The sequence below is a fragment of the Bufo gargarizans genome, chromosome 3 (genome assembly GCF_014858855.1).
Source record: "Bufo gargarizans isolate SCDJY-AF-19 chromosome 3, ASM1485885v1, whole genome shotgun sequence".
In the NCBI taxonomy this organism is placed as follows: domain Eukaryota; kingdom Metazoa; phylum Chordata; class Amphibia; order Anura; family Bufonidae; genus Bufo; species Bufo gargarizans.
The window spans coordinates 20,282,243-20,309,053 of NC_058082.1; the positions used below are offsets into that span (position 1 = coordinate 20,282,243).

At 44.5% G+C, this 26,811-nt stretch overlaps 1 protein-coding gene across 2 annotated transcripts in view; it reads right to left on the reverse strand.

Annotated features, from left to right (window-relative positions):
* Positions 1–1,949: 1,949 nt before the first annotated feature.
* Positions 1,950–26,811, reverse strand: part of CEP126 (centrosomal protein 126) — a 57,875-nt gene continuing 33,013 nt past the window's right edge. For both annotated transcript variants that reach the window (XM_044285426.1, XM_044285427.1), the window contains 7 exons: positions 18,169–20,173; positions 16,428–16,568; positions 14,580–14,701; positions 8,952–9,033; positions 6,525–6,725; positions 4,772–4,836; positions 1,950–2,813 (listed from right to left, as the gene is read on the reverse strand). In XM_044285426.1, coding sequence (XP_044141361.1) covers positions 2,709–2,813; positions 4,772–4,836; positions 6,525–6,725; positions 8,952–9,033; positions 14,580–14,701; positions 16,428–16,568; positions 18,169–20,173 — 2,721 coding nt within the window. In that variant the 3' untranslated portion in view covers positions 1,950–2,708. The remainder of the gene's footprint in view (positions 2,814–4,771; positions 4,837–6,524; positions 6,726–8,951; positions 9,034–14,579; positions 14,702–16,427; positions 16,569–18,168; positions 20,174–26,811) is intronic.

Consider the following 26,811-nt stretch of genomic DNA (forward strand, 5'->3'; position numbering starts at 1 on the left):
CATTCACAAAAAATAAAACAAAAAAACAAAAATGAGGTATTTTCAGATATAAAAATATAATCTAATAAAGTGCATTATGGTGGTTACAAATCTCTAGAGTATATAGGACAGTATCACATTCTACAACTGCTCACACATTTATAACATACATGTAAGAAATCCAATACCGGTACATAGTATAAAACAGAGGCCTTAACACAAGTTGTTGGTATTTGAAACAAAAGTGTTATACTGCCCCCTTGTGGTGGAATGACAGTATCACATCACCAGATTTCCAGTTATGCTCCGGTGTAATTTGAAAAAAGCCTGAAAACAGTCCATGCGACAAAAATTTGGTTTTAGAAAATGTATTAAAATCCTTAAAAATCTACAGGAAAAAATATATAGTTTACCCAACTTAAAGAGATTTTCCAGACTTTGCGTATTGACTGCCTCTCCTCAGGATAGGTCATCAATATCAGATCAGTGGGGGTCCGACTCCCGGGACCCCGCCAGTCATCAAAATGAAGAGGCCACAGTGCTCGGTGAGCTCCGCAGCCTCTTCCTAGGCCAGTGACATCATGATCATCGGTCACATGGCCTACGCACAGCTCAATCCCATTCAAGTGAATGGGGCTAAGCTGCAATAACAAACACGGCCGCTATACAATGTATGGCGCTGTGCTTGGTGACCTGTGAGGTGGTTGCAGTGCTCACTAGAGGGACCCTCACCAATCTGATATTGGTGACTTATCCTGAGGATAGGTCATCAGTATCAGAATCTCGGAAAACCCCCAAGCAAATCACATCAGTTTTCTTAATCTATATATTACGTAATAGGATAGAATCAGGGTATATTGTGCTTGTGAAAACCGCTGCAAAGCACTGGGAGAGATAACTGTCGGCCAAACAAAGTGAATTTCCTTTTGTTTTATTTAATTAGGTCTGAAATGATATGCTGATTTCATAATATATCTTTATAGCAATTATAGCTTAGTTTAACTGATACAGAGATCCAAATCCCAGACAGACATACAGATAAATGATATTCTGTCTACCTGCAGTCACCACTAGAGGGAGCTTAGTGAATATGATCCATACACAGAATAGTATGCAGTGGTCTCCTAGGCTCCCCCTTGTGGCGGCTTCACTTATCTAAGTGAAGGCTAACAAGGTACTTGGGACTGAAAATATATATATAAAAAAATTATATTAAATGAATCAGTTGGAAACAACCAATCCATTTTCTAATCAAGCTTTCCACCTAGCTTTATTTTTAGAAATTAATTAATATTTAATTAATATTTAATTTAATTAATATTTAGACTTACGAGGGCCTGGCATAATGTGACATCTTTCAGTAGTACAATTGAATTGTTTGTGACAGACCGTTTGCTAAAGATACACAGCTTAACAACTACAGATGGGTTGCTAAGCATTAGGTCCCTAGCAACCATTCTGTCTCAGATTACTAAAGTATTAGCCAAATGAGGGTAAAGTAGGGTTAAAGGGCATCTGTCAGCAGTTTTGTGCCTATGATACTTGCTGACCTGTTACATGTGCACTTGGCAGCTGAAGACATCTGTGTAGGTCCCGCGGCCGCATTGCTGAGAAAAATGATGTTTTAATATATGCAAATGAGCCTCTAGGAGCAACAGGGGCGTTACCATTACACCTAGAGGCACAGCTCTCTCTACCACTGCTGCCCCATCTGTAGTTTGATTGACAGGACCAGGTGTGATCACGTTTACACTGCCTGGCCCTGTCAAAGTGTAGTGGGCGCAGCAGTTGCAGAGAGAGCAGGGCCTCTAGGTGTAAAGGCAATGCCCCCATTGTTCCTAGAAGCTCATTTGCATATATAAAAACATTATTTTTCTCAGCAATGCGGGCAAATATGGACATTGGACCAACACAGATGCCTTCAGCTGCCAGGTGCACATGTAACAGGTCAGCCTGTTTCATAGGTACAAAACTGCTGACAGATGCCCTTTAAGAGACCTGTCATTACCCAATCCAATTCTTGCTAAAAAATAAATTTAGGCTGAGTATCTATTTAAACAACATGAAATGGTAACTAACCACATTTTAAAAAGTGAAATATGTCACCCGTCAGGTTGCTGTGGCTACTATTCATATTATTTGATTGACTAAGGCCAGGTTCACATGCTGCAGATTCTGCACCGCGAGTCTGTAGCAATTTACAGTACAGTGAAAGTTGATCTGGTTTTCAAAACCCTCATCTTTGTATAGCGGAAAAAATCTGCACAAAATTCAAGGCAAGCTGGATCTTATACAGAAATGCTGCAGATCTTCACCACAGATTTCCCTCTTTGCAATGCAATAGAACAAAATGAGCGGTGAATCCGCAGCCAAATCCGCAACGTAGTCCGCCTGCAATATAAGCAGATTTCGACGTGGATTCTCAGCCAAGTCCATGGCGGAAATGATCCTCCATATGTGAACTTGGCCGTTAAGCAGTGGGGTTACTACAAACATGAAACTAGAGCGTACTGCTAGTGCAAACTTGTCATAAAAATGTAGAAAAGTTAAGTATGCCGCCTGTAGTCACCCAAATCATTAAAATATATTACATCTCAATAAAAAACGATAAATATAGTACAGCGGCGAACAGTTATACATATGTACATGCGTTCAGGGACATGAAGGGTTAACAGTCCTACTATAATACAATGGATGATACTAAACGCTCGCCCCCCCCTCCAAAACTTTCAGTATCTCCTCTGCAGGCGGGTGCGGGGATCAGCTGACAGACTTCGGTACTTTTGTGCCTGGGTCATGTGTTCTGCCGGCTGCGGTGGGAAATGGGGAATCTTCTGTAAAATACATTAGAGGAGATAGAAACATTAGGAGTATTATTTAACTATCTCATATCTATCTATCAATCTCAGATCTATCTACCTATCTAATATCTATAAATCAAAATTAACCACGGCACTTCCGTAAGTAAAATCAGTGTAGATTTATACACCAACCCAACGTTTCGGTCCACACACTGGAACCTTTCTCAAGCAGTGATACAAACAATAAGTGCATAGAGCATATAACTACGGTGATCAATATCAATCAATTATCCAACATAATTATGTGAATTAAATTCAAATATAATATATATTTATAAATACATAAGTGAAATCCATTATTATAATAATTGTGTATATCACCTAATCATCATCCGTGATACAAAAGCTAAAAAAAAGTGTCATAATGTTGTAAGAAGGTACAAGGAATCATAGTGGATGATAGGTACGTGTCACCGAGGTTCCTGGCCTCGGTGGAGTAAGAGCCGTTTTTTTATGTGTCAGCAGCAGTTGCTGTTTGACACCTTCATAACTAGTATGGCTGTAATAGCTGATCCGGGACGGCTCTTACTGGGAGTAGTCAGTGCTGGGTGGGTAACTACTCCCCATGTTCCAGGCCGGGTTTTGCCAGGCATAAAAACCAGCCAGCACTGCCAGGTGGAGAGGATTACCTCTGTCTGACAGTGGAGCTCAGGAGGTCTCTGTGTTGGGATCTGAGGTTTTGTGCCGGACTGGAACATGTGCCGGAGCGGTGGGGTAGTCTTTTAAGTCTCCATGATCAAGCGGATGATTACCCGACAATAAAAGGTGAGATTCTGGCAAGACTGGGGGTGAATGTGTTGGTCCGGGCCCAGCGGGTGCATCAGTGGGAGCTAAACCCGCGAGACCTCAGTATTATGATCTATTACACCTGTTGGATAATTTATTGATATTGATTACCGTATTTATATGCTCTATGCATCTATCTATCTATCTATCTATCTATCTATCTATCTATCTATCTATTCTATCAAGACTAGGCATCTCTATCATAGTGCCGGCTATGTGCGGTCCACAAAATGCGGAACGCACATGGCCGGTGTCCGTGTTTTGCAGATCTGCAATTTGCGGACTGCAAAACACTTGCAGACGTGTGACTGGACCCTAAAGGGGTTCTCCAGGATCAGAATATTGATGGCCTATCCTTATGACAGGCCACTAATATCAGATCGGTGTGGGTCCAACTCATGGCACCCTCGCTGATCAGCTGTTTGAAGGGCCTTTTCTATTGTTTACACAGGCCCGTCTACCTGTATGCATCTACTTAACGGCGGTGGCGCAGGTTATCACAGCTTTGCCCTGAATACTTGAGTCGGACCCCCACCGATCCGAAATTTAGTGATCAGATTCAAATTCTCATATTCTCAGGACAGGCCATCAATATCAGATCTGAGGGGATCCAACTCTTGTCACTCTGTCGATCAGCTGTTGGAAGCGGTCTCTTCATTGCTTACATCAGTTCCTCTACCTATACGCCATCTTAGTAGCAGTGATGCAGGATATCTCATCTTTCTCCTGATTACTTGAGTCTGAACCCCACTGATCCAATATTTAGTGATCAGATTCAAGCTCTTATATTCCCAGGATAGGCCATCAATATCAGATTGGTGGGGCGCCAACTCTTGGTGTCCCCACAGATCAGTCCGTCTACCTTGTATGCCATCTGCTTAGTAGAGGCGGTGCAGGGTATCGCAGCTTTGTCCTGTTTACGCGAGCCAGACCCCGAGCGACCCAACACTTAGTGATCAGATTCAAGCTCTCATATTCCCAGAGCAGTTTTCAAAATGAAAGAAGTGATCTGATTGGAGGTGTTTCTTCAAACTTTTTTCTGCACAAGTTTCCTTGGGTCTGATATGTCTTTCCCAAGTACTTTTAATGCAGTCTCATAAGTACAAATTTTCTTAAAAATTAAAGTAAGGTAAATTAATCCTCACCAGTGCTGATTTTGGCGGAAATCCAATTGTAGCTGCTGAGGGCTTGATTGTGGTTTCTTGAACATCTATACACAGAAACAAAAGAAATGAGATCCCTATCAGTTAAAGAGGACCTTCTGTGCTGTCCCTCTGTTACTCCTCCTGGAAATGTATGAATAAATCCACATGAGGATGTTACCATTCTCCTTGTCAATGGGAAATGTCCCTACACAGTCTCATGGTGTCCAATCAGAGCTGACAGTTTAACCCCTTAATGATCAGCCTGTTTTGGGCCTTTCTGACCAAGCGTTTTTTTATTTTTTATTTTCATCGTCGCCTTCCAAGAGCTATAACTTTTTTATTTGTCTATGTAGCTGTATGAGAGCTTGGTTTTTGCTGGACAAGTTGTAGTTTTTAATGGCGCCATTTTGGGGTACACATAACTTTCTGATTAACTTTATTAACTCTTTCTGGGAGGGAGATAGGAAAAAAACAGCAATACTGCCACTGAGGTATTACGTTTTAAATTTTGCGTCGTTCATTTTTTGCCATAAATAACATAAGAACTTTACTCTCTGGGTCAGTATGATTACAATGATACCAAATGCATATCTTTTTTTTTACTGTTTACTACTTATATGCAATAAAACAGATTTTTTAAAGGAGAATATTTTTTTGCATCACCGCTTCCCAAGACACATAACTTTTTTTTATTTTTATTTCTATGGAGTTGTGTGAGGGCTTGATTTTTGCGGGACGACTTGTAGTTTTAATTATTTTGGGGTAAATAACACTTTTTGATTGCTTTTATTTAAGTATATTTGGTGGCGACCAAGCAAAAATTAGCAATTCTGGCTTTTTTTAGTTTTTTGTTACAGTGTTCACCTTAGGGGATAATTTACAGAACGTGGGGGAGATTTTATTTTTGCTAATTTTTCCATTGAAAAGCATTTTTTATTGGAATTTTTTCATTTAACAAATGGTTTTTATTTTTAACTAGTCCCATAAGAGGACTATAGCAGGCAATCTTTTGATCGCTTCTAAAATACAATGCGCTATTCCTATAGTGCTTTGCATTTTAATGTCAGAGCTATGTCAGTGATATACTGACATTGACCAAAGGTGCAGCCTGCTGGGGAAAACTCAAGGCAGGCTTGGGGCCTATACCAGGTCCCAGCCTACCTATATACACATCAGCAGCCCACAATAGCATTTGTGGGGTGCTGATGGGAGACAGAGGGTCCTTTTGTTACCTCTTGCATGCGGCGGGCGCCATTTCCTACGGCATGTAAGGGGTTTAACAGCCTGGCTAGGCGCTCCTGCCGGTCTGGGCTGTTAGAGCAGGACTGCGGCTCTCATGTGAGAACTGAGCCCCTGCTATCCACTGCCCAGGAGACCCGTGCACCGATTAGACCAGGCCACAGTCAACGCCTTTTTTACGGCAGTCACTAAGGAGTTAAAGGACACAACATACTGACAAGGGGAATAGTCACACCCAGCTGTCATTTTTTTAAAATACATTTTCAGAAGGAATATTAGAGGAACGGCACAATACAGAATTTTAAGAAAAGATAGCCCAGAATTGTTATCTCATGGGAGATACAAGTATTCACTAAAACAGACATGTCTTACAGAGAATCCCGGACTGTGAATTTAAGGCCTGGGGCCGTCACTACTTTCACAGCTGGAGTGGGGTAGTTGTAGGGGTTCCTCCATAGGGAAATGTTTTCCTTTGCCTATTGGTAATCCAGCCCAGGGTGCTCACTGTACTTACGCTGCAGTCTCTGATTGAGGCGATCGAGTGACTGAAGGAGCCTCTGTTCTTCTATGGAAAGAGCCGTCTGCGGAGCTCTGTATACTACGCCGCTGTGCTTGTTTGCTTGCACCTCCTGCATGGCCGCTAGAATTTCTCCATCTGATGCAGATGTTTCCACCAGATTCTCCGCCAGAATAAACTGAGCCGTGCTTTCTGAGACTGCAAAGAGCAAAAGATGATCAAACATCAACAATAACGTAATTAGGTGCGAAGAACCTTCCTCCAGCATAATATATTACACCTTGCACAGACTGAGGGTGGAACAGAGGCGCGGCTTTCATCATTTACGATAAATGACAAGCAAACTGTACCGCAAAAGGCATCAGTAACGTTACCTGACACCAATAAAATAGCAGTAATGGAATAAAGCACACACCAGACTTTCTGTATATGGAGACTAACACAAATATGAAACACCAAAAATACTACCAACAATTACAGTGATGCCCTACTGTCAGCATGGTCAACCCTATTAAACTAGGCATACTGCATATTAGGGTTGATCCTTCTGAATTAAAAGTTCCCTCTGTATTTGAAAGTGATTGACCTGTTGTAGAGAAATCTGCACTTTTCCTAAAATAATCAGGTGTTTGGAGCACCAAGGGGTGATCCTAGCCCTCAGAGCACTACTACCTTTCCCTCTTAGCCACTCTCCCCTCTCCTTGAGTGAAAGGACTAGGGATCCTCAAGGGCCTTCCCTCCCGGCCTGTAATCCTGCGCATGCCCCTGTGACTGTTGAACCAGCGAGCACATCTGGGATGTCATTGGTCAGCAATTGCAAAGGGAGCTGCCAGCGGAGGATCTTGATGATTTGTGTGCCCAAGTGCATTCAGCGTGTTAGAACATTCCTCAGAGAACCAGTAATAACCTCATTGATGGCATGCCAAGGCATGTAAGTGCGTGTATTTCTGTGGGTGATGCTCATACTCGATACTGAATAAATTAAGATGTTTTTAAAAAAAAAAATCCATTTGCATATCATTAACATGTCTATCGATCCTGTCATTTCCATAATTCCATGACTTTTCCTTCTGGTGCTGACAATTTCAATGCTGAGGACTAGATATGCACCCTCTCTATTCACCAGAGCAGACACTCACTCCTTGTCTGGTTGCATAAAATATCAGCAGTTTGCGCGGTGTTTCAGCAGAGATCAACTATTTGACTTACAGCCACCAGGGGGCACTATTCTATATCTATATTGAGAAGTTATGGTGCTTTCTAATATAATTTGTGAATCAATCCCTCATTATTTTCATGGTGGTGATGTCAGTGAATGGAAGGAATCTTGTTTACATCCAAAGGTTGAAAACTTTTGCAGAGAGTTTGCTACAACGTACCCAGTCTAGGCAATTCTCAGTATGTTTCATGATTTGCTGAAAATGGCAAGGAACTGAAACAAAGTATATCTGGAAGATGTAGAACATTTCATTTCAAAGGCTATGGAGGCTTTTTCTATTATTGCATTCTACTAATTTTGGACTAAATATAATTTTTTCAATTGGCCTTTATTAAACATTTTCATCAGTTTTTCTTCTACAACTTTCCCTTTCAGTGTATCTGCAGACTGCTGCTTTCTGTGTTACAGTGCATTTGTCATGGAGCTTCTCCGATGGCTGGATCTGTGGCCCTTATCGGTACTTTCCTGACAGCTCATGAACACATAGGGGGTCATTTACTAACCAGAAATACACCTATATTAGGCGTATTTCTTGCGCAGATTGCGGTGCAAATGTCCTTTGAGCCGCAGTCTGCGACTTGTCCCGGCTCCATTCATTTCTATTGGAGAGGCGGAGATAGCTCGTGATTGGTGAGGGTCCCAGTGGTAGGACTCCCACCGATCTGATAGTTATTCCCTATCTTGTGAAATACCCCTTTAAATGAGAGTTTCTGAGCTCTCAGGGGTTCAGAGATAAGAGCTACAGATCCAGTCGTCAGAGCAGCTCCCTGATGGATTCGTTGAGAAGGGAGAAGCAGTAGCCTGAAAATGCAGTGAAAGTGAAAGCTGTAGTAGAAGAAAAACAGTAACATTTTTATTAATAAACAATTGAAAAAACAACAACATGTTTTAGTTCAAAATGAGTAGAATGAAATAAAAAATGCCTCCAAAAGGTGTCCAAAGCCTTTAAAGGGATATTCCAGTTGTGGTAAGTTATCCCCAATACACAGGATAACTATTAGATTGGTGGGGGTCCTACCACTGGGACCCTGTACCCCTTGGCGCCCCGCTGAAATGAATGGTACAGCGGGTCATGCTTGTGCACTGATGCTCCATTCATATCTACGGGACCCCCAGCATATCCTGTGGATAGGAGTAACTTGTCAAAACCAAAATACCCCTTTATCTAATATTGTACCCTATTGAACATCTAATACTGTACGTACCTTCACCAGGGTGAGTGGCGCTGTGATTCTGCCCGGGCCCATGTGCACCTGACAAAGGATTTATCTTCACCGTGTTCATGTTCTGTTAAGAGTACAATATCATGTCAATCTGATAATTCAGTTATCGAAAAAAAACGGAAGCTGACACACTTACATAGAATATTAAGATGGTTTAAAGGGGCTGATAAAACTACGATTGCTGGTGGTGTGACCCCTGAGACCCGCAGCGATCGTAAGAACAGGGAGGTCCTCAAGTCCCCTGTGTGAAGGGAGGGGGTAGTGTGCATGTGTGACCAACGCTCAATTCACTTCCATAGGACTGCCAGAGATAGCTGGGTGCTGTATTCGCCAGTCCCATAGAAGGAGAGGTCATACACACTACCCCTCCTTTCACATAGAGGACTTGAGGACCACCATTCACATGATTGCTGGGGGTCTCAGTGGCCTGATGTGATATGCTACAGTTTGTTCATATGTAGCCCAACACAAAAAGACTCTGTATTCACAGGTACAGTAGGGGCCCACAGATGTCTGAGTGTCCTATGAGCTGTAATATGACCGACCATAAGGCCTTACAGAGGTCGCTTCTTGTACAGATTCCCAGGTGGCTCATTCACACGACCGTATGAATGGGTCTGCATCCATTCTGCAAATGAGGACCCATTTATTTCAATAGGGCCGCAAAAGATGCGGACAGCACGCGGTACTTTCGTTCCATTGCCCCACAAAAAGATAGAACATGTCACTGTTCTCACTGTATTCTTGCCCGTTTTGCGGAGGAGAATAGGCATTTCTATCATGCGGAACGCACACGGGCGGCATCTGTGTTTTGTGGATCTGCAATCTGCTGTAATTATATAATTGCCTGTCAGTGTTATGACCAAGAACCACTGGACTCCTGTACCAATCACTGCAGAAGAGGTTAAAGTGGTTGTCCAGGCTGCAGTTATTAATGATCCGAGATCCGACACCCCCACAATTAGCTTTTTCGGGCTGCCATGGCGCCAGAAGAGTGTACGGAGTGGAAGCAGAAGGCTCTGTACAATGTGTAGTTAGGCAATGGGAGCTGCAATACCCCAGCACGACCACTACACTGTGCATGGCGCTGTCTGCCTCCAGCTCCATTCACTGTATAGTTTCTGGTGCCACTGCAGCCCGAAACAGCTGATGGGTGGGGGTGCCGAATGGCAGAGCTCTACCAATCTGAAGATAGGTCATCAATATCTGTAGCCCGGAGAACCCCTTTAACTACGGCCATAAACTGGATTGTGAGTTTGTCTTTCTTAGGGTCCATTCACATGTCCGTATGTGTTTTGCGGATCTGCAAAACACGAACACCGGCAATGTGCGTTCCGCATTTTGCGGACCGCACATCGCCAGCACTCTCATAGAAAATGCCTTTTCTAGTCTACAATTGCGGACAAGAATAGGACATGTTCTATTTTTTGCCAAACCGAAGTGCGAATTCGGAAGTACGAATCCGCAAATGCAGATGAGGACAGCACATACCGGCCCCATTGAAAATTAATGGGTCCGCACCTGTTCCGCAAAATTGGGCAACGGATGCGGACCCATTTTGTGGACGTGTGAATAGACCCTTAGGGTACTTTCACACTAGCGGTTTTCTTTTCTGGCATTGAGTTCTGTCCTAGGGGCTCAATACCGGGAAACAACTGATCAGGTATATCCCCATGCATTCTGAATGGAGCGCAATCCGTTCAGTATGCATCAGGATGTCTTCAGTTCAGTTCAGTCTTTTTGACTGTTCAGGACGGAGATAATACCGCAGCATGCTACGGTTTTATCTCCGGCCAAAAATCCAGAACACTTGCCGGAATGCCGGATCCGGCATTTTTTTCCATAGGAATGTATTAGTGCCGGCATTCAAAATACTGCAATGCCAGATCCGTCCTTCCGGTCTGCGCATGCGCAGACCCCAAAAAATGTGAAAAAAATAAATGCCGGATCTGTTTTTCCGGGTGACACCGGAAAGAAGTTTCCGGCATTTCAATGCATTTGTAAGACGGATCAGTCGGCATACGTTTTGCCGGATCCGGCAGTCAGTTCCGGCGACGGAACTGCTTGCCGGATCACTCTGCCGCAAGTGTGAAAGTAGCCTTATCACTGTTGACCTCAACAATGAAGAAAATCATGCTTCGTCCCCCCTCCATGTTTAGGCAGGCCAATACTCTGAGGTTAGGAAGGAAAGTCGTTTATTTACAGTTAGTCTTTTATGACTAATTAGTTGCCTTATTGTAACATAAAATGTCTATTTCACTGTTATTAAAACTTCGCTTTTATTGCTGACTTTATAAAACATCTCTTATGACCAAATTAAAACCATCAGTTGTGTCACTTCATTTTGTCAGTCTTGTTTAAATATACAACATTGTTATAATGACAGCAGTGGACTTGATGGCTGTAAGTGCGCGCTTGTCCCAGTCCTCTATCCCATCCCTCGCTAATATCCCTGTGCATTGTTATTAATGAAGTGTCATCCCTGTGCTAAAACCTCCCTCAAACACTGCCCAGGGGAACAGGCAGCGAGTGATAATTTGGATTTGGGCATAAGGCTACTTTCACACTGGCGTTTTGGCTTTCCGTTTGCGAGATACGTTCAGGGCTCTCACACGCGGTCCAAAACCAGTCAGTTTTGCCCTAATGCATTCTGAATGGATAAGGATCCGCTCAGAATACATCGGTTTGCCTCCATTCAGTCTCCATTCCGCTCTGTAGGCTGCCTGCAGCGTTTTGCTGTCTGCTTGACGAAACTGGGGACGGATCCGTTTTCTCTGACACAATAGAAAACGGATATGTTCCCCACTGACTTTCAATGGTGTTTTAAGACGGATCCGTCATGGCTATAGGAGACATAATACAACCCGATCCGTTCATGACGGATGCATGCGGTTGTATTATTGTAACGGAAGCATTTTTGCAGATCCATGACGGATCCGCAAAAAACGCTAGTGTGAAAGTAGCCTTATATTTTATAAAGTCAGCAAAAAAAGCGAAGTTTTATTAACAGTGAAATAGACATTTTATGTTACAATAAGGCAACTAATTAGTCATAAAAGAGTCAAAAAAGTGCCTTTACATATGTCTAAGGTCTTCTGGTTTGGAAGGAAAAAAAGTTCACACCGAACACATGGAATATTCTATAACTTCATCCTGTGCCTTACATAGGACAAGGTCACATGACCCCCAAAAGCATTTCCATAATACGCGGATGACATCTGAATCGCTTGGAGCGAAAAGGTTAAACAAGCAGACATTGTGTAGCCGCCTTCATCCAGACATCTGCCTGTTAATGAAGTCATGTCGCCTGTAATCTGCTGTACGCTCCTCGCTGCGCTGTTTACACAGTGATGACAGGCATCAGATTTCAGCTCCGAATAAACACCACTGATAAATGGTGAAAAACAGCTGGATTTCCACCGCTCTCATGTATTGTGTGCACTGCACGCGTCGTATTAACAAGACCTAAACACTGTGAATGAATCGAGATACGAGGGCACGTAAAATGTAGAGCCTCACATTGCTTAAAGAGATATTATGGTTTCAGCAAATTAAAGGGCATCTGTCAGCAGTTTTGCACCTATGAACCTATGACACTAGCTGACCTTTTACATGTGCGCTTGGCAGATGAAGATATCTGTGTTGGTCCCATGTTCATATGTGCCCACATTGCTGAGAAAAATGATGTTTTAATTTATGCAGATGAGCCTCTAGGAGCAACGGGGGCGTTACCGTTACACTTAGAGGCTCTGCTCTCTGCCACTGCCGCACCCTCTGCACTTTGATTGGCAGGGCCAGGTGTGATGATATTTACACTGTCTGGCCCTGTCAATCAAAGTGCAGAGGGTGCGGCAGTTGCAGAGAGAGCAGAGGCTCTAGGTGTAATGGTAACGCCCCCGTTGCTCCTAGAGGCTCATCTGCATAAATTAAAACATCATTTTTCTCAGCAATGCGGACACATATGAACATGGGACCAACACAGATGCCTTCATCTGCCAACTGCACATGCAACAGGTCAGACAGTGTCACAGATGCCCTTTAAGTTTCTTCATCATTTTATACAAAGTTATATATTTTTTGAATATACTGTCTTTATTTATTATTCACAGTTATTAAGATCTCTGCTTGCTGTCATACAGAAGGAGGGAGGAGACACCACGGTCTATGGAGACTTATTTTTCAGGCAAGGCTCCATTGGTCATATCAGCCAAATCAGAGACACCCATTTTTAGAATGCTCTGTTTTGGGCTTCGTACCCCTCATCAGTACAGAGCAGGGCCCTGACTGGTCAGATCTCATCTCACCAAGCCAACCAGCAGTACCCTGCTCTGTAATAATGAGGGGTAAGAGCTTGTGATTGAAGGGGGGTCCCAGCAGTAGGAGAGGAAATAACTTATCGTTACTGGAGTACCACTTTAAATGGATGGTCTCATTTCATAAAGCAATGGCGTATGGTTAGGGTATGCCATCACTTTATAACTGGTTGAGGGTTCGCCCTCCAGGACCCACACAAATTCTGAGAATAAAGGGGTTGCAGTAAGCAATCAATCAGTGCTGCCATCCCCATAGGACAGTGGCGCTCCTGGTTACCCATCTGCGCAGGAAACTGAAGCAGGCCCCTTTCACTTGGATGTCGCTGTACTGCAGTTCCTTAGCACAGCGGGTGGCTGGGGACCACTCTGCAGGGAAAGACTGATTGAACGCTGCGGCCCCTTCAGTCTTAGAACTGAGGGTGGATCCCCACCTGCTAAAAATGATGGCATATCCTGGCGATATGAGTTATTATGAGATGGGAGCACCCCTTTAAGACAAACCCATTAGGGCTCATGCACAGGGCCGTAGCTGTTTTTGTGGTCCGCAAAATGTACCGGCCTCGTGCATTCCGCATTTTGTGAAACGTCCAGGCCCTAATAGAACAGTCCTATCCTTGTCCGTAATGCAGACAATAATAGGACATGTTCTATTGTTTGTGGAAGGCCATACGGACACCAAATGCAAACTGAGTCATTTCTGTTATCGTTTGCGGCCCCATTGAAGTGAATGATTTATTCAACATCAGTGGTACATGTTATAGCAACGTTTCGGGCACAAATTTGGTGCCCTTCATTAAGCTGTGTAAGACGAATGTCAGGCGCACACCGTGAAACCTGACAGTCGTCTCACACAGCTTGTTGAAGGGCACCAAATTTGGGCCCGAAACGTTGCTATAACATGTACCACTGATGTTGAATAAATCAATAAAAGTATACATTTTCTGAAGATCATCTGGTGTGCTGTCTCAAACTAAACATTGAGGACTTGTACAGATTTCTGGGGTGGAAAAAATCATCCTGGGACGTGCACCTACGTAAGCCTTTTGGATGAGTGCTGTAGTCCTACCTCTGTCTACAACCCATTGAAGTGAATGGTTCTGCATACGTGCTGCAAAAAAACGGAACGGACACAGACAAAAAATACATTTGTGCGCATGAGCCCTTAGAGAGAGTTTTGAGCCCTAAAGAAAGTAATAGGAAACATTGACAAACCTTCCTCTAATAATCAAAAATATCAATGCTCATGGGCGACCGCAGCCGTTTTTATAAAGGGAAGTGCAGTACGGATATTCGTTACCTGAATATGTGAGGGCCCCCAGCCGGCAGATGCGGGTCTTCCTTTCCTCTGCTCCAGCAATGCTCTGCGCTTGTTCTCATTGTTGTCTAGAATCGGTTTCCGTCTTGAAAGGGTGACATAACCTTCAGAAAGAAGAAAACGCAATTAAAGATGGCCGGGGTGATGTACTTTATCCGTAGAGTGTCTGGATCATTGATGTAACGGAATGGCTTGTCCAGTAGTATTCATTTCTTAAATATGGCTCATAGGGGGTTAAAAATCAAAACATAAGCCATACTCGGCCCCCACTGATCCCCCGCTACTGTCCCACAAGATAGAAATGCAAGGAAAGACCCCATCAGCCAATCACTGCTTGAGGCAGGTCACCGATACCGCCAGTGATTGGCTGTGTCAGGCCAGGACCAGGAAGCGGAGAGCAGTGGGGAACAAATCAGCGTATGGCTTTATTTTTTTATATTAAAAAAAATAAAATAAAATAATACTGCTGGACAACCCTATTACCTGATAAGAGCTGGATTATCATATTTTCTGTATTATTGGATAGACATAAAAATATATTTAAAGGGGTTTTCCAAGATTTTTTAACTGATGACACCTGGGTCCCCTGCCGGTCAGCTGTTTGAGGAGGCACCAGCGCTCTCTGTAGCGCCGCATCCTTGTCTCAGCTCCCCAAGCACAGCGCCGTACATTGTATAGTGGCTGTGCTTGGTATCGCAGCTCAACCCCAATCACTTCTATGGGGCTGAGTTGCGCCTAGGCCAGGTGACCGATGGACGTGTTGTCACTGGCTTAGGAAAAGCTGCGATGGTACTGCAAGAGCCGCTGCCTTCTCAAACAGCTGATCGGCGGGGGTCTGAGCCCCACAGATCAGATTTCAAATCTCAGAAAACCCTTTAAGTCACTTGCAGTAGCTGAGTAGAAGAATTTCCTAATCGCTATTTTCTCGGCAGGGCCAAGAGGTCCACAAAGAAATGGGGTTCCGCACTAATAGTCACGGATGGCATATTGGTGGTGTATGCCAGCAAGATATGATGTCTGACTGCTGGGGCGGCTTTTCAAGAGACTGAAGGGTCCTGTGCACATGTCCACATTGGGGCTGTGGAGCTACAAAGCCCCATGCTTGGGCACACTTCCACATTATACATGGTAAGGGGGAATTCTACAGTCTGCAAATTGCCGATCTGCAAAACACAGATACTGGGCGCGTGCGTTCCACACTTTGAGGATCAGCATGTTCTCCCCTTTTTTTTTTAGAAATGCCTACTCTTGTCTGCAAAACGGACAAGAACAGGACATGTTCTATCTTTTTTATGGGGCCGCGGAATGGACACGCGGATGAGGAAAACACATGGTGTGCGGTCCACATCTTTTGTGGGTCCGGAAACTACAGAAGTGTGAATGCCCCCTAGGGATACATAATATGGTGCCCAATGCCTACTATCTGTGCCCATACTATGCCCCCATGTGTTCCAATTTCATAAAATGATGGTATGTAGTACTCTAGAGATCCTCTAGGGGAGAATATGGAGCCTCCTGAAGGCACAATACAGAGGTCCCAAGTGTGTGTAGTCCAGATCTCCAATACACAACTGTCTACTACACAATGGACGGAGCTGTGTAGTTCCAGTGCCAGAGATACTCCGATGGCTTATTCGTCAATATTAAAATCCTGGACTACTCGTTAATTTCTGTTGCCGGAGAACACAGAGGGCTGATCTTCATCTTCAGCAAATGCTTTTTAGATTTTATGCCCTGGTCCTTCCCAGCATGAAGGTGAGAAGGCAAGCTGAGCGATATTCATGTTAATGCAGACATCATTACTAAAAAAATAAAAAATTTAACTCTCACCATTATTAAGTGGGGAGAAGAAGCCGTTTATTCGTGACAGTGACCTCCAGTTGCTCAGTGTTGCTCCGTCGATCACGATGTGGGACAGGTTGGGTTGTGTGTGCTGTAAATGAGAAGGCAGAACGCCAGCACGGAAATCACCTAAAATACAATGAGCACCAACATCAGGATCAGATGACAGATGTTCTCAGGTCAGTAATAGTCAATGCAGATCAAACGTCAAAGATGCAGAATTGAACGGGACATTTATTATAAATCCTGAACAGATGCAGCAGAGCTGACCTGGTCATACGTGTGTTTATAGCTGTATCTTGATGAGGACTCATGCACAGGGGTTCTCTGGGCTACAGATATTGATGACGTAGGCTCAGGATCAGAATCATTGGGGGTTCACCACCACCACCAATCCTATACGGACGGAAGCAGAAGGCTGATGTACTGCAGCTCCGCTGTCATTCACTTGAACGGGGGCCGATCTGCAGTACCCGGGACACAGACCCTTCTGCTTCCCTCTGTATAGCTTCTGGCATGGCAGCTGCTGAAACATCGGATCAGTGCGGTGCTGGGTGTCAGACATGGAGAACCTGTAATTCATATGGAGGCATATGGATTGGTTGAAGCTGCAGGATTTCCTTGGGTGCCATGTTGTCATGGACAGCACAGACATCCGCTGTGGAGGACAGTGAGAACAGCAGTGGTCAGGTAAGGGCTTGTTCACATCTGCGTTAGAGGCCCCATAGCAGATTCCATTAGAAAGACTATTTTGTCCAGTACAAAAAAAAAAAAAAAAAAAAAAAAAAAGGTTCCCGAATCAAAACTGAACAGACTCCATTATAGTTAATGGGGTCTGTTCAGCTCCGTTCTTATCAGTTCTGTGCTGACGGAGCAGAACAATTATTAGCAGTCATGTGAACTTACTTAAAGTAAAACTTTCAGGGAGCTCCATAGACTTCGAATTCTGCCCAGAGTTTTACTTTAATGTGAAACTTAAGGAGGACCTGTCACCTCTCCTGATATGTCTTAGTAACTTGTATTCCCCATGTAATACCAATTCCAGAGCATCTTCTACTGGCATAGAAGATGTTAAATGTGGCGCCCCTCACCACACACCCTTTTCAGGAAAGTTGCGTGGAGACGGCACTTGGTCAAAATTTTTTGCACAAATGCCGTGGAAAAAGTCGCAAACACAGAGAAAACTGGCATCATCAAATGATAACTCTATCCCTATCCACTTGCTCTGCTCCCTGAGGAGAGCCGATGAACATGTAGGGGGACAGCATCAGCATCCAGACTTCCATCAGCTTCTAACATGTCACTATGAAATGTCAAAAGTTGTTTAAAATGGTAGGAGCCCTATAAGACCTGCTGTATTCAGGAGCACATACAAAAAAAAAAAAAAAAAAAAGAATGAGCCAAAACACAGAGAAATGCCCCCAAAACACCAAGGAACACCCAAACATTCTCACAGGAAAGTCCACTTTGGCCATATTTACCCCTTTTAGATCTATTTCACTCCAAAAATAAACAAATAGGCAAAATGGCCTCCTACGAAATTGACCCAAGTGGCAGTTGTGTGTTGAGGTCGAGTGCCAATATGGCAACCACTGGCTTTCCAGGGAGTCTCCCTGGCCACACAACTATCCCGGCGCTTTGAGTCCCTGTGTTTGTCATTATTTCAAAAGACAATTCCTCAAAACTGAGACAATTGAGAGGTTTATGACCTTTACAAAAGGAAACCCACCTGTAGCAGCGTTTTTGTGGGTTAAGGCACTTCGCACTCCTTGCCACAAGAAAGCGATTTCCTCATCAGTGGGCGTATGATCCAAACGCAGCCCATTTTCACCAAAAACTGGGTGCCGTTTGACAGGAACTGGCAAGCTTTCTTGCAAAGCCAACAGCCGCTCGCTATTCAACGCAAGAGCAGCCTTTGAAGCATTGTCCGGATCAGAAGGAACATAAGCCTGAGGGATCTGTGTATTACCCGAGGAATGAGACATGGTCTGAGAAGCCATATTGTCCTTGATTATAACATGGTTGGTAGATGACACAACATTGTTTGAATGATTAATCTGAGAAATGGTGACTGGCTGAGCCTTGGCCACTGGTTCTCTGTTATTATTGTTGTCTGAAGCAGGCCTCGGAGGAGGATGAGGAGTCATGATCTTTCCCTGAGACCTTGCAATCCTGCTGGCCTCGGTTGCTGACTGTGGTCGAATTATAATGCCCTTCCTATTCCGGTGCACCACTGACGATGGGGTTCTGGCTGATTTTGGACGTCTTACTACCCTTGTCTTTGCTTTTGGAGAGCTTCTAACTGTGTGCATATGTCCTACAGAATTTGGTTCCTCATCTTTAGAAACCATCCATGCCTGCTTAGCGAAATGGTAACCTGTAGAGAAGACAGAACTGGGCGTTCCTGCAAGAGGTCCTGTCTGGCCATTTTGTGAAGTTGTATGGGCCAGGTCGTTCTCTTTGGAGTATGCCGCAGCTGTGGATTCGACTGAGGACTTTACGGTAGCCTGCATTGCCCCATTCATACCTGGTACACCTTGATTATCCATGAGTTTATCGATTTCATCCAACCACCTCAATTTTTTATTGTTTGTTTTCTTATGCTCTTTTTCCTTTATCAGTTCAACACTGTCTCGAATGCCGGTGGAGGCCCTGTCCCCTCTGAGAACCATCTTGTTAATACCCATCACTCTGGTGTAACCATTCTCATACTTGGAGACCTTCTTCAATATACTCTTTAACAACTTCTTCCCTTCTTTTCCGGCAGTATTAATTCTTGCCTTTCTATAGAGAGTAGACAACGCCAGGTCAGGATCGTTGAGAGAAAGTGCCGTTCCATTTTGATGACCCTTTGGATCTTGTATTACGCCCGAATCAGTTTCGGTTGGTGAAGACCTTTTTTGATGTAACGGACTATCTCGGCTATTGATCTCTTCAGGTTTTCTGTGGCTGGTTTTTATAGTATGGAACTGTGCATTGTATATATTTGTAAGGATCTCAGGGTCAGGAACTAAGCTCATTGAATGGATTTTATCTGAGTGTTTACTTACTTTTAGATCTGAGCTTATATTGTATTGGAAGCTATTAGAAGAGCTTTCGGAAAATGGAACCACCACTGGGGTTGCCAAGGGTTGAGTCATTGCGGGTCTTGCTGATAGTCCAGGGTGTTGTGGTGTGTCTTTGTTATCATGAGGCACAGACATCTGAATGGTCTCTTTTGGAGTTGGGTCGGGAGTGGCCCAGGCTCTGCTTGGTCTAACCACCACATTACAAGATGCATTGTCTCTGTCATAATAGGATAACTTGCTCTCAGTTCCAGAGACTCGGGACACCTGACTGACATGTTGATTTGACATGGAGAGGTTGGATGTACTTACGGGATGCATTTTCTCATTTCTTGTTAAGGTGTCCATCGTTTTCTGCTGGAATCCATTTTGAGGGACACTCTCTTCATCTCCTACTGGAAAGCGCATTTCTACAATCATATCTCCAGGTAGAGGTCTGGAAGGCTCGGGAAGGTTTGTCTGACTGTTGAAGCCACGGACACCATCATCAGTGTTATAATATCCCATATTCACGGAGGAAGAAGAAATGTCTGCAAGTGCTTTGTGTAACGGGACAGAAGAAAACACTGAGCTATTTTCTTCTTTTGCCGGCTCTAAATTTCCTTCTAGGCTGTCCAAGCTGGACAAGCTGTCTTCACGTGTAAGCTGTGCAACTTCTTGGTGAAAATTCTGTAAAAATAAATGTAGATATTAGATCAGTGTTGGCTTACCATCTCTAAGCTATGATTTTTACTATCAATATAAAGGGGTTGTCTCATGAAGACAACACGTGTCGGACATAAGGACATCATGGAGAGAAGGGGGATTTGCCTGCTTCTATGAACTATCATGCAGAGCGGCTCCTGTTCTGGCAGACGAGCCTCCTTGTACTACACAGATTCATATGGGCAGATTTATCAAACTGGTGTAGAGTAGAACTGGCTTAGTTGTCCACAGCAACCAATCACATCCCACCTTTCATTTTCCAAAGGAGCTGTGATAAATGAAAGGTGCAATCTGATTGGTTGCTATGGGCAACTAAGCCAGTTCTACTTTACACCAGTTTGATAAATCTGTGTTTTTAAAAGGGTTGTCTTCAGATCCCTCAAGATCCTCATTGATTAAAAGGGTTGTCCCAGCACACTCCCAACTGCCACCAGCTGGATCTACTGTTAGATGCTGTGACAGTTACAGGGAGAGAGCTGCAGTAGAAAGGACACGCCCCCTGAGCTGTGATAGGGAGAGAGCTGCAGCCTCCTGAGCTGTGATAGGGAGAGAGCTGCAGCCCCCTGAGCTGTGATAGGGAGAGAGCTGCAGCCTCCTGAGCTGTGATAGGGAGAGAGCTGCAGCCCCCTGAGCTGTGATAGGGAGAGAGCTGCAGCCCCCTGAGCTGTGATAGGGAGAGAGCTGCAGCCCCCTGAGCTGTGATAGGGAGAGAGCTGCAGCCCCCTGAGCTGTGATAGGGAGAGAGCTGCAGCAGAAAGGAAACACCCCCTGAGCCCCCAGCTGGAAATAATTATTGCAGAGCAATGGGAGCATTGAAAGGGGAGATCCCTGTATCCATGTGAGGTACAGGGCTAATTGTCATGTACTATATGACATCTGATTTTCATTTATTTTTTTACCTTAAAGGGGTTGTCCCACCGCTGATGGATTGCAAGGTGGTCATAACCATGGAAACGAGAAGTGTATAATGTGATGGAAAAATTAATCCAGCCAGCAAAGGAGGTAATATGGACAATCACAATACATTAGTAAGTTCTCTACGTCATAAGTTCTATTTGCTGAAGTGGGATAACCCCTTTAATCATGGGATAACCTTTAATTTTGTGTGCCATCTCCTGGAGTTACTACCATTACTGGACTATACACGATTATTAATGTCACTTAAAAAGGACCTTAACTTTACATAAAATTCTTGACATGCTTAATTCTTTGCTGGAATATTAGCAGGCATGGGATTCAGTCGGTTCTGCTGACCCGATTGTTTCAATTATAACTGGGTCAGAAAACGGTGCGCTGGCTTAATCTCATTACACAGATAAATAGATATCCACAAAATATCCAGAAATAGAGGCCTTGACTAAGGCATCATTATGTAGGGCTGAAACTTTCCATGGGTGAATAAAAGGTCCACCACCCTTTTCACACTATTTGGAGCGTTGCCTCTTTTTCTGGATATTTCCTGGATGTCTGTTGGATCCTGGTCCTTGTATTCTGGAGGGATTGCACTCATTTTTATTTTACTGTGACAAACACAGGATTCACTATTCACAATAGGTGATATCACAGCTTATCTTTATCCTGCCCATAGACCTCACAAGGAAATTTCCCACTGGGCCAATGCCCATGGGGTCACCCAAGTCCTCCTCACGGCTCCCAGCTGGGGACATAATGATCTCATGCTTTCAGCATTAATTAATGCTAGGAGCATCAGGTACTTCTGCACCTGACCAGCAGCCGCAGGTGCCCTGCTGAACTCAACTGTATCACCATCCTCAGGACAGTGATACCGTTGAATACTGTGGTGAGGGCGGCAATGTTTTGTGCTGTACTGCGTTATTTGGTTCTGCAGGGGCGGTATTTTGTGTTGCACTACAATATTGCAGGCCCCGCCTACTTCTGTGCTCCCTGCCTACTTATGTTGCCCTGCCTTCTGTCAAGTTAGACCCTCCTACAACATGGGGCCACTTTTTTCGTTTTTCTTCCAGGGCCACTAAGTTCCCAATCCGCCCATGCTCCTGACCTCTGCACAGGTCACAGAGGATGCCCAGAAAACTCTGCCATAGAAGTCAGTGAGTCCCCTCCAGTCTATTGTATCTATGGCCCATGAAGCTCCCATAAAGCATCTCTGAAAGTACTGGGAACAGCTCAGGCAAGATGGCCGACCCTACAACCAGGTTCAGAAATTAGAATAAAAAAATGAAAAACATAAAATAAAATCTGATTAGAAAAAAAGGAATGTGTGTCACTATCTGGTTTTAACTGACAGAAAAACATATAGGTGACACTTTCCCTTTAATTAAAGGGGTATTCTGATTGTTTGAAGTTACCCACAAGATAAGGGATCACTATTAGATCGTGGGGTCCTACCACTGAGACCCCAATGATCACGAGAATGGGGCCCGTACCCCCGAAATGAACAGAGCGGCTGGTCGGGCATGCGCGCACCATTCATTGCAGGGGGTGCGGGACCCCTGATTAAATGATCGGTGGCGGTCCCAGTGGTAGGACCCCCCATCAATCTAATAGTTATCCCAGTGGAAACCTGAAACAACCAGAATACCCCTTTAAGACTATTTTTTGGAAGGCAGTGCACCTCTATGACCAGCAGACGCCGAAGTTGAACCTACTGTACAGTACTAATGATATATAACGGTCATGTATGGGCCGATACAAGTGGTGATGTCCACGACTGTTACCAGAGATCTCAGGTCATCCTAGGTGTGGATTCATCAACCTGTGAGAAATGTTGACCATGCTACATAAGGACCGCAGGGAGGACTACTTCTGCTAAACCTGAAGTCTATCCTGGAGGCATGGCTGCATATGTGATAGCTAAGACTTTTATCTATCTTAAAGGGGTTAGCCCACAAACATGATTTAGCAGCTATCCACAGGATAGATGATAAATAGCATATGGGGGGTCACCTTGCTGGGTCCCTTTCCTTAGAAGGAGAGGTCCCCGAGTCCCCTCTCTGAATGGAACGGTAATGCACGGTTTGGTTCACTGCTCCCTTCACTTCTATGGGGCTGATGGAGCACTGTCTAATTACAAAAAAATAAGCAGTGGACTGATACGCTACTGCTGCGGTCCCACCTTAAAGGGATTTTCTGGTCCTGAGGATAGGCCATCAATATCTGATTGGAGGGTGTGTGTGGGAGGGAGCCGACACTCCACTGCAATGGGAAGAGCTCTGCAGTAACCAGCTCCATCCACTCTTCTCCACCCATTTCTGGTGCTGGAGCTACTGGGGAATAGCTGATCGGTGGGGGTGCAGGGTGCTGAACCCCTGGCCGATCAGATATAGATGGCTTATCCACATTAAAAAATCCTGGAAAACCCCTTTAAACGGGTGAACAATGGCTGACAGACAGAACAATAAAACGCGTCAGCATTCACGTCAGCGCCAGTTATTGCTCTGCCATTGTTATATAATTCCAATTACAAACAATTAGACGGCACGGTGTTAATACGCCCTTTCTTATTTTACTAGACTTTTAACTGTTACCACATCCTGCCTGTGCTGGCTGCATGACAGCATCCAGATCCACCCACAGCGCAAGCGTTCGCTCCCTTTACCTGACTCATCACTACGACACGCTCATTCAAGCGGACTAATGATGCCAGCGCACGTGGACGCAAAATGCAATAAAACACAGGCGAAAAACAAAAGCATTATGTCTCGTGAAAAAAAATCTACCGTCATTTTCATTCTTTCATTCTTACTGAAATCTATAAAAACATGTTTAAGAAAATAAAAAAATTGACACGTGAGCAAATGAAAGGGGTTTGCATTTTTTTTTAGTGGCCTCATAAGTAAAAATTATCTTTCTATTCAAAATTGTACCCCATACTCACTTTACCCCAGGGGTGGATTGGCCATAGACCTTACAGGGAAATTTCCCGGTGGGCCGTCTGGACCCTCCTCATGGCCGGCCAGTGGAAGTTTTTGGGGCTGTATTTTGTGCTGCTGGCGGCAGTATTTTGTGATGGACTGTGGTATTTGGCTCTGTTGGGGCGGTATAATGTGCCACAATAAGCTATTGCTGGCCCTGCCTTCCATCAATTTGGACCAAACTTCAAAACGGGGCCACTTTTAGTATTTGTTTCCAGGGCCACTTTAAGTTCCCAGTCCGCCCCTGCTTTACCCTCCCCCACCACCCCCGTTCACACACTCCCCGATTCCCTGGCCGTCATCTACTTCCTGCTCCCTCATGAAAAAGTGACCGCTCTGCCAATCAATGGCTGACCCGCTGTAGCGACTTCCTGGCTGCAGTGGTCACTTGTCTGTGTCAAGATGCAGCTGGAAGTAGATGGACCCTGGAAGCAGTGGAACCGGAGTGCTGGGGGGGTGTAAATTTGGAGTGTTGTAAGTCCTGCACCAGATTTACTCCCGAATTTTGTCCATGCAGCAAAAATTCTGTCCATCTGCCACTGGGGGGGGGGTAGGCTATGCATCTAGGTGAAGCCCCCTCTTACTGACATCACACCCCTTTCTGGGAAAGTCGGGCTTCAGTGTCGGATGAGGAGGAAAACGCGTTGGAAAGTCTGCAAAACGGTTAGTAAATGTGCTGCAAAGCATGCACGCCCGTTTCTTGGCACAAATTGCACCAAAAAACTAGCGCATTTTCATAAATAAATCTGCCCCCATGTGTTTTTTGTTTTTTTTAAGGTTACAGATCCTGAAATGAAATGTCAGATGATGCCTAAAAGGAGGAAAATCTCTAAATCTATTCACAAAGAAATGCTCTTCTCTTTCCGTAGCTCCCAGACCTCAAAGGCTCGCGCCTCTCTACTGAATTCTATGGGTGCGTCATCCAATGTGAATAGGATAATAGGCGCCAAGACCCTCCGTCTCCCGGTAGGGATGGTGTCAGAGGTGGAATTGTGGATATGCCCTACATTTTTAAAGGGCATCTGTCAGCAGTTTTGTCCCTATGACACTGGCGGACTGGTTACGTGTGCACTTGGCAGCTGAAGACATCTGTGTTGGTCCCATGTTCATATGTGCCCGCATTGCTGAGAAAAACTATTTTTTAAAGGTTTCTGTCACCAGATTTAACCCCATTAAGCTAGCTGACATTAACGATGTGCTGACGTCAGCTAAACCTAACTAGCCTATTCCTGTCGCATCTGTCTGCCAGCCCTGTGCTCTGGTGAAATCTTGCGCCGTTCAGCATTCGGCCACCGGATGCCAGCTTCCTCACCGCGCTGTTCAGTATTCGGCGCAGGCGCGGTGAGGAAGCTAATTAGCATGTTATAAAAGTTTGATTTCTGGCGTAACGGGGGCATAGATAAAAGTAGGAATAGGCTGGTTAGGTTTAGCTGACATCGCTAATGTCAGCTAGCTTAATAGGGTTAAATCTGGTGACAGAAACCCTTTAATACATGTAAATGAGCCTCTAGGAGCAGCTCAGCTTCTCTACAACTGCTGCACCCTCTGCACTTTGATTGCAGGGCCAGGCACGTCAAACGTGATCACTCCCGGCCCTGACTTCCCCTTAAGTCTCACGCTGCACCATGCGCATCAGTATCCAGCGCAGTCGCAGTACAGGAAAGAGGCTCCCTGGCATTCTCTTCTGTACTGTGAGCTTCATTCCTGTACTGCACCTGCGCTGGATACTGATGCGCTGCACAAGACTTTAAAAGTCAGGGCCAGGTGTGATGATATTTACACTGCCTGGCCCTGTGACGTACCTTCAGCATTCCCGCAACTATGGGACGTGTTGGAGCAATGTGAATCCTAACAAATCAATGACATTACTGCAGGTATATTGTACATGGACCGCGTTCAGGAGTTCACCTGCCAGCACTCATCAGGCCTCCTGAGGGTCTTTTATATTTACGCACATGTTAGGGCACGAAAAGGGAGATTTCAGAGAAAATTTACAAAAATGAATGTAGGCAAAAAAAAAAAGTCTAGTTTAGAGAAACGCTTTTATATACCCTATTATTAGGATCCTCGCCTCGTGGTCATAACTGAAAAATAGCGACAATGGGCGTCTCTCTCCCTGGAGGAACTGTCCTCCATGACACAAACAACCTAAGCATTGGAATGAGTACAGTGTAATTCTTTATTCCCCCAGTGGTGGCGCTGCAGGAAAACTGGACACGTTCTGCCAGCTTCCCACACTTCCAGATGATCGCTGGTGGCTCAAGCAGAGGCATACGTTGTGATCAGCCTATTGTCAAGAGACCTCTCTAAGAAGTAGGGATTGTCTAAAGCGGAAAACTCCTTTAAACCCTTAGACTGGCTGAGCGACCAGCAGCACCTGATCTCCCATTACAGGCAAGAAGCTAAAAACTACAAGGAAGGAAGCCTGTGGATTACAGCCACTAGAGGAAGCATCCAGAAGGACTCAGCATCCGTGCAGTTTTGTTTCGTGCGTCCTTTCGTATAATTGCTCGTTCGAGATAACTTCCAGGATAACAGGCTGAACTGGATGGACAGATGTCTTTTTTTCAGCCTTACAAACTATGTTACTATAATTGTCATGTTTAAAGGGGTTGTCTCAGTTCAACAAATGGCATTTATAATGTAGAGAAAGTTAATCCAAGGCACTCACTAATGTACTGTGATTGTCCATATTTCTTCCTTTGCTGG